Raw genomic sequence first — 9082 nt, forward strand, 5'->3', positions numbered from 1 at the left:
AATAAATCCTGAGGCACTCATGGGGGAGCACACAGGAATCAGACCCTGTGCAATAGGGATGACAGAGCTCAAGCTTTGTTTATAACATTTGGGAGCCAGACTGTAAATTAGAGATATCATTCTACAAAAGTTCAAAAGAATGCTTAAGAAATTACAGTGGTAATTGCTGGAGGGACAGAGCCTGCCCAGGAAGTTTCCATGCATGAACCTTGCACCTGACACATCTCTGACAAGCAAGCAAGGTGCTTGTAATTTACACCAACTTGTAAAGAGTTCTAGCAGCAGGATTTCCTTGGGATCCCAAAGGGCCAAAGCTATGCCTTCAACCCCACAGTCTTGTGCTTTCTGCAGAAATGGTAAAGAGGTCGAGAATATGGCTCCCAGAGCCAGACAGCCTGGGTTGGAATCCAGACATGGCCCTCCTCCAGTCCAGTGGCCAACAAAGTCACTGAAGTTCACCAGGCTCTGATATCCTCGTTTATAATATACATGGGATGGCAGTATCTACCTGGTAGGGTTTTTATAAAGAGTGAATGGCTCTACACACACACACACACACACATACACACACACACACACACACACACACACACACACAGAGAGAGAGAGAGAGAGAGAGAGAGAGAGAGAGACAGACAGACAGAGAGACAGAGAGAGAGACAGACAGAGAGACAGAGAGACAGAGAGAGAGAGACAGAGAGAGAGACAGAGAGACAGAGACAGAGAGAGATAGAGATAGAGATAGAGAGAGCCCACTCACAGCATCACAGTACACAGTGCATATGATAAGAGTTAGTAATTGTTAGTATTCTGTCTAAACTCCACCTCCACAGTTACCTGGCAACAGCCAGGTATGCTCCTCCCCACAGTTACCTGGCAAAAGGCAGGTAGGCCTGCCCACTATAAAAGGGGCTGCCTGCTCCCTCCTCTTTCTCTTGCTAAGTTGATCCCTACCTACAAGTTCTCTACCCTCTCTCCCTTCCGCCCTTCCCTTCCCCCTCTCTCCACGTGGTCATGGCCAGCCTCTACTCCTCTACCTCTCTGCTCTCTCTCCTCGCTCTCTCTCCTCTCTCTCTCTCCTCTCTCTCTCTCTCTCTCATCTCCTGAATAAACTTCCCCTGGTGGAACCGTCTGGTCTGCTGTGGTCTGTTCCAAACTATGTGCCAAAATTTAACAGTAATAACTATCAACATTGTTCTATAGTTCCTGTATTATATTGTGAAAAAAAGAAATACTAGCACTATTAGCTACTATTGAACGACTGGAATTTTTTTTAATGTGGACAAGAAGGACTGCTGTCTGTGTGACTTTCTGGGTCCCATCTGCACACAAGGCTAGCTGACTCAAGGTAGCATCATGACTTAATGGAAATGCTAACAATTCAACTTCCTTATGAGGCAGGCAGGTCATTTGATCACTCTAAAGACCCTGCGATATCAATGGCCTTGTGTAAAGAGTGTTTTTTAATACATCATGGCTGTTTTGTTTGTTTATTTGTTTTGGAGGGTAGTTGAAATGGTTACTATGCTGTATATGTCTCCAATGTGGCGCCAGAGGTGAGATCAGTCTTAGGGGGATTGTATGCTGTAAAATTCCATACAACAGGAGCACAGTATAACTTTTTTTTTTCAGTAGCATACTTTGCAAGTCTAATTTAACAGACAGTCGGGTTTTCTGGCTGACCTCTTTTATTTTATATCCTCTTGGGCAATATGAGAAATGAAAGCAGAGAGCTAGTGCGCTCTCTCTCTCTCTCTCTCTCTCTCTCTCTCTCTCTCTCTCTCTCTCACACGCACACACACACACACACACACACACACACACACACACACGATGTATGGGTGGAGGAGAGAGTGGTCTTTTCGTTAACTCCATTAGCACCGTATCCCCACAGTAGCTAGGCACCCCTCCTTTCACAGCTTAGGAACCCAGATCTCTCCAAGTGAAGGTCCAGCCCATCCACAGTCTTCCTTACTTTCACCCTAAAGCTTCAGATGCACATTTAAGATTCCTGCCCAGATGAACTATGTAGGCCCATCTGCTTACATGGGTGATGATTTGTCCTCCTTCCTAAAATAGTTTAATTATTTTGCTCCACAAACATCAATTCTCCACTTCATTTTCAAGTCTAAATGTTTAATACTTATGAGGCTCAAACTAAAATATTAAACGGACAGAAAGGATTTATGCTTTCTGCATAAACCTGTGCTGCTGTTTCATGAGCTGATGTATCATGGTACTGTGTCTGCTTTCCTTTAGCTGGACCACTTGGAAACCAGGTCTAACTTAGATAAGGACAAGTGAATCATAGGCAGAGTCATAGTGACCTGTCCCCTGAACCCTCACCCAGCCCATACCCTGTTCTGAAAAATATCTGTATTCCCCCTGAACACCACACTCCAGTGTCATCCCCTTCCCCACGTCCTGCCTTTTTGTGTTTATAACCCCTGTGTGAATGAGTATAAATTACAATTTGAAAAAAAATAAATTATATATATAAAAAAAGAAACCAGGTCTAATGGAGAAGAAAGGAGGTTGGAGAGAGTGAGAGGTAAGAGGACAGCTTTGATTTCCTCCTGTTAAAGTTCTAATAGATTACACTGGAGAGGAGAACTCTCACACTAAGTTCATGATGGTACACATGTGCACACACACACACACACACGCACACAAACCACCCTCTCTACATAGTGCCCTGAGAATTATCAATGTATCTTTCATACATCAATCTCAACTGACTCGGAGTCATCCTCTAGGGAATATAATATGAGAAGATGTGCAAAGAGCATCCAGAAACTTCAGGGACTTGCTCTTTTGAACAACCGAATTTTCCAAATAGTTTAAGATTTTCCCATTTAAGAGCAAAACCATTTATTTTTTTTCCAACATAATATTTTGAATGAGTTAGGATATAAAACTCATCAATCTACTATAGGTGTTCAATTCTGTTCTTGTAACTTAGCCTCTACAATTCAAGACCATTATAAGCATCCATTTCTGTGCTGGGCTAAAAATTATACAATCAAAGTCTGCAAAAACAGTACCAGCCTTTCTACCTCAGTGACAACTAAAATGGAAAGCTGATAAGCAAACAAGAAAAAATGGAGCTTCCAATAAAGGTGTCAGAAGCAGACATCAGAGGACAGCTCGGGAGTGAAAGGGATAAAATATAGGTGGACTTTATAGAGGGTATTATTAAGTAAATGGTCCTCCAAAGACCTTGCTTTCATGGCTGGGTTTCTGGCCAGCGTCATTCTGTTACATTGGTAAAAATCTCAAAAGGTACATCATTGCTGCTGGGGCATCTTCCATGTTCCTCCTTGTCTAACTTTATGCTTCTCACGTATGTTCTTAACTAACAGTTAATGATCCAAATGAATGACGGATAAGGACAAGCCACCTTTTGATGAGCTAGGTGTAGGGGGATTTGTATTCCTATTGACATTCTGAGTCTCTTTGATTTTCTATCTGGGTCTTGGTAGTTTGGGGAGACAAGAGCGTTGAGTTCCGGACAGTTAGGAGCTGCTATTGTTCCTTACATTTTGCTAAAAATGTCTTCTTTGTGGTTCCCATGTACAGTGACAGTATACAGACCACAGGACTTTCTCACAATCCTCCCAAGTGAAAGGTTCCCTTCTTGAGCAGTTCTCTTCTATCCAAGAGACTTTCATCTATCTGTATCTGTTGTTCACATCATGGGCAGCCAATGCTGTGCAATCTCTGAGAAGGGACATACCCATCAAGAACTTAGAAATTCTTCCACATGACCAGCCTCATGGACATGCCCCTTCCTAGAGGTGATGGCTTCTGGGATAAAAAAGGAGTCTTCAGCAAGCCTACTGACAGAAGTCAGCTCAGCACCTTGCACTGAAGGCAACAAGACAACAGAGAGCTCAACTTCACTTGGCTGAAGCTATATTCCAAAAGAGCATCAAAGAGAATGGTCCAGGGTTCTATACTCAGCATTGCAGAATGTTAGAGTGATTTAATTGAAAATAATTAAAGAGGAAAGGAGATACTAAGAATGCAAACATATTTGTTTCCATGAGTCACACTGAAATTTTTCTAATACCTTTGACTACCTTTCTTCTCTTCATAAATGACAGAATTTGTTGACTTTCCAATTCTCTACTCTCTGGGCAAGTTTCCTTTATTTTCCTTCTCTTCTATTCTGGCTCTCACCAAGGTGTATTAACTTGATTTCTTTTCCTGTGATAAGAACCATAATCCAAAGAAACTTGGAGGAAGAAAGGATTTATTTCATCTTATACTTCCAGGTCACACTCCATTGAGGGAAACCTAGGCAAGAACTCAGGACAGGAACCTGGAGACAGGAACTGAGGCAGAGGCTGTAGACAAACACTGTTTATTTGCTTGCTTTCCATGACTTGCTCAGACAGCTTTCTTATATCATCCAGGACTACCCGGTCAAGGTTGGTAACACCCCAAGTGAGCTGGGACCTCCCACACTCATCACTAATTAAGGAAATACCACAGGTTTCCCACAGGCCAATCTTATGAGGCATTTTCTTAACTGTGGTCACCTTTTCTCAGATAAGTCTAACTTGTGTCAACTTGACAAAGTCAAAACAAACAAACAAACAAACAAACAAAAATCCAACCAGGACAAAAGATTCTTCAAGATTACTATGACCAGATAGAAAAGACCATTGTCATTGTAAGTGATATTTGAAAATGGTCATAATTTTGGACAGTGAGGAGCCAAATAGAGAGCTTAGATTCTGAGATTTCTATCTTTTCTCGTCTCTAACCTTTCTTTCTTAGGTAAAGGGAAGGGAGTTGAAGGAAAAAAAGGGGGGGGATTGAGTAATATTATAAGAAATTAGAGCTATAAGGATAGATTATTAACTTACTCTAGGAGAGCGCCCTAGGTTTTTGACCAAGACAGCAGGACCCAGAGGGCTGCACAAATGGGTCCAGAGAAACCAAGAAGGAACATAGAAATTAGTATTTATTATTATTGGCAGGAAGTAGATTCTAGCAGCATGGAGCCTAGCCAGTTGCCCAGCAATTGTGTTGTTTAGGATATATTAAAATATAAAGGCTGTGGTGTGTGTCTTTCATTCGGGAACACAAACCATTGAGGTTGGTAGCAACCCTGTGCCAGGATTAATTAGTAATTAATACTACACCAGAAGCCTTGTAAGTCAGAGACAGACTCCTGTCTTTGCCTGCCATTTCCTACCCTTGTAGCTGTGACCAATTACTCAGTCTCTTTGAGATTCAACTTAGCATCTTTCTCTATAAGATGGAGAAAGGAGAAGGCAGAAATAATACCAGAGAAAGCAAGTGTCACAGTGGAGAGGAGTCACGTGACATATCTCTCCTGAAGTGGCCACAACACAGTAGACAGTAGACAAAGACACACACTGCTCTGAGGCTTGGCAGGCGCAGCAGTGTCTACGGGGTATGAGTTGTCCACAGTGTGCTCTCAGAACATTTGTGAAGACTCAAACACCTATTCTAACAAAGGATCCATCCTAGCAAATAAGAAAATGCTTTACATGTACACTCCACAAGTACTTCCTGGGCCCTACTTAAGAGTTATTCACATAGTCTCATGAACTCACATATAGCAGGTTTGTGTATTGTAATTTCCCATTTTCATGATGAATGAGGAAAATCCTAATCTTGATTATCCAATTTTTCAAATAATTAAACCCAGAATAATGAGGTTTCTGCATATAAATGTCAATTGCTTTTTTTTTTTCTTCAAATAAACCTACCTGTGAACCACACTGCCTAAACTAGGGTGAACTAGGGTCTGTTCTTAATCTCCTTTAGTCTCTCTCTGTTATACTCTGCTTGGAGGCCATCTTCTCCTGGTCTTTTTCTTACTTCCAGACATGGAACACTTTATCCTGGGTACACACAATAAGTCCACCAAGACTCGGATGTTTGGAGCTTGTTATGGTTTGTATATGTTCAGCCCAGAGAGTGACACTATTAGAAGGTTTGGACCTGTTGGAATAGGTGTGGCGTTGTTGTTGTAGGTGTGTCACTGTGGGTGTGGGCTTTAACACTCTCATCCTAGCTGCCTGGAAGTCAGTATTCGGGTAGCAGCCTTCAGATAAAGATGTAGAACTCTCAACTTCTCCTGCACCATGTGCATGTTGCCCTGCTCCCACCTTGATGATAATAAACTGAATGGCTGACCTGTAAGCCAGCCCCAATTAAATGTTGTCCTTACAAGAGTTGCCTTGGTCATGGTGTCTGTTCACAGCAGTAAAACCCTAACTAAGACAGAACTGATGGTTTAGCTGAGTGGTAGAGTGGTTGCCCAACATACACAAGGCACTGAGCCTGATTCCCAACACTGCACAAATAAAGGCATACAACATATTGGCATGCCTGTCACCACACTGCCATCAGAATGAGCCCTCACCTTGTTTTAATATACTTTAAGATGTTTTTGGAAGCCTCATTTGAGCACCAATGCCTTGATGAGAGCTCCTAGTCTCTCTCTGCCTTCTACACACACACATGCTGTTCACATGACATGGTGACATTTAAGCTCTGTGTCTGTACATCTGCCTTCCTCACCAGATGCAGGGTTTTAAAGAACAGCTTCATGGTACACACAGATTACCTGAAGACTGTGATGAAATTTTGGTTTCTTAGAAAACCCAGTTATGTTATGTGAATATGTTTTTGTTTTAATCCCAGGTGTAGGATACTAGGATGCTTCACAGTAGGTGATTGTGACTTGCCTCATGCACTAGCAGGGGTGTGTTTTTTGCCAGCTGCAGATAATTTAATTCTGGGCGTTCTAGAGAGATCATAAACAGGAGAGCTCCAAGAGGGCACGACAGTTTCTGTTTCCCACTGCTGCTCCTATCCACACCCCCATCCCTGCTCCCTTATCACGCTGCTGGTCCCTGTTGGTCCCTGTTGTTGCATGTGCTATTGCTGGCTTGATGGTTTGCTGGATATTCTGACAAGACTAGCCTTGCCCCAAGGAACATTATGCCCTGGAAGTAGCCTAGAGAGGTCTGTGCCCTCTTTCCCTTCTATCCTTTTTTCTCTCCTACCTAGTGTTAGGGAGTTGGGAGGGATTAGGGTGCAATAAGAGTTGGAAGGGAGGTTGAGGTATAAGAACCGAATAAAGTAGCTTAATATGTACACCCAGAGAGGACCTCTTTAAAATGGGACAGGTAGAAAATGAGTGTTTGCATTTCACATAGATCCTAGGAGACTCAAACCTCAGCCCCACAAGCTTCCCAAATTACTTGATTCATAGTCTGTGTCTGAAATCTTAGGGACCTCATTCTTCATTTGTGTTTTAAATAGCCACCCACCAGCTCTACTGACAAGATGAGATGTCAGGGCAGCTGGCACAATGTAGAACAGAATCTGCACATGTGGGCTAGTCCATTGAGGGATTGGTTGTGGGAGAGGGAAAAGAAACAGGAAGCAGAGACAAGGCAGATTATAAAAAACAGGAAATGAGGAGGAATGGCAGAGGTAGAAAGGAAATGAGGAAAAAGAGTAGATTAAAGGAGAAAGAAGGAGACCCCATTCAGCTTTCCTGATTGAGGTGGTCTGTGTAATTTGGCTTTCCAGGCCATAGGCCTGACCTGTGCACTAGAGTCTCCTAAGGTGAGTACTCCAGGGTCTGCAGGGTTGGTACTCTGTTCTATGTCTCTTCCTTGCAGAGTGAAGACGGACCAGCTGTTTTGGTGAGAGTGACAACAAAGCATCCCATCATGAAAGAGTATGGAAGAAAATCATAAGAGTAGAGAGTGTCTCACTCACTAACACACCCGCAGCACAGGTTACCTGATACAGTTCAATCCGTTGTTCAGCCACTCTGGCTTTGGGGTTCTGCAATCGAAAGACCCTGAACTCCGCCTTCACCAGATTCGAAGCATTTTTCTCCATTGTTGAGACATCAAAGCGGACAATTCTGAAGTAGGGTCTGTAGAAAGTGGGCGGGATGGCATCTGTAAAAAGTTAGCACAACCGTTGAGAAAGATTCAATCCATCATGCTCTCAAGAAAGACCACAGTGTGAGATAGTCCCAAGGAGCCATAAGGGAAATGGCTACAGAGTTTGGTTTCCAATGGCCAATTTAACACCATTAACAATTCAATCAGGAACAAACTAAAATCACCATGTGTGTTTGGTTTCAGGGGAAGTAGATTAAGAACGATTAACAAACCATTTCCAACCACCCGTCTGAATGCAAGCAGTTAACCCAGTCTTTTGAAGGCTGACAGACCAGTGGAAAACCCCAGATGGTTACGAATTGGAACAAGTTCGTGACAGTTGATGGCTGGAGAGAGCTGCTGGGCTTGCATACACTTTAATCAGATATGCCAGGAAAATAGCTCCTAAATGGCAAGGCTTCTTTCTCCCCATGTGTTTCTTTCCTTGAAAGTTTGGCAACCAGCTACTCTACTCCTAGTCAGGCTCATGAACTGGGTAGTTTTTTTTTTTTTTTTTTTACTTTAAAAATCTCGGTTTTCACACACATGACCAAGTCATGATATGAATAAAACAAGAGCAGACCCACAAACTACCCACACCTGGGCCAGCCTTCAAATTCTTGGAGAATGGTAACTTCATCTGTAGGTAAAAGGTGATCCTAGCTATGAAAGAGAAAGTATAAAGCACCAATTCCTTATTTTCGACCTTCATGGAAGATAGCATTGTGATGTTGCACAACAAGTTCAAGGCCATGTGTTGCTTAGAATCTTCTGGTATTTTCTAGCAACTGTCCTTGCCTTTGAATATGGGCGTGGCATTGCCCTAAGACCCAAGCAAGCTGTCCTCCCTCTTTGATTTCACTTCCAATACTCATTGAGCACCCACACTGGGCCAGCAGACCACTGGCTTTTAAGTATGTTTCTACAATCATCCAATTTTCCCCCGTAGATATACCTTCCCCATTCTAGAATGTTCGAGCTGATCTAGAAGCTCTCCTTGAGCTTACATTCACATGACTTCATTACAACGTGATCATTCAGTCACATGACCTCATTACAACGTGATCATTCAGTCACATGACCTCATTACAACATGATCATTCAGTCACATGACCTCATTACAACATGATCAT

The 9082-nt window shown here is 42.7% G+C and overlaps 1 protein-coding gene across 2 annotated transcripts in view; it reads right to left on the reverse strand.

Moving 5' to 3' along the window:
- Tgfb2 (transforming growth factor beta 2) overlaps positions 1–9082 on the reverse strand; it is a 92167-nt gene that overhangs the window by 22893 nt on the left and 60192 nt on the right. For both annotated transcript variants that reach the window (XM_028759362.1, XM_028759354.1), the window contains exon 2: positions 7801–7964. In XM_028759362.1, the coding sequence (XP_028615195.1) occupies positions 7801–7964 (164 nt within the window). The remainder of the gene's footprint in view (positions 1–7800; positions 7965–9082) is intronic.

The sequence above is a fragment of the Grammomys surdaster genome, unplaced genomic scaffold (assembly GCF_004785775.1).
Source record: "Grammomys surdaster isolate TR1022 unplaced genomic scaffold, NIH_TR_1.0 130, whole genome shotgun sequence".
NCBI lineage: Eukaryota > Metazoa > Chordata > Mammalia > Rodentia > Muridae > Grammomys > Grammomys surdaster.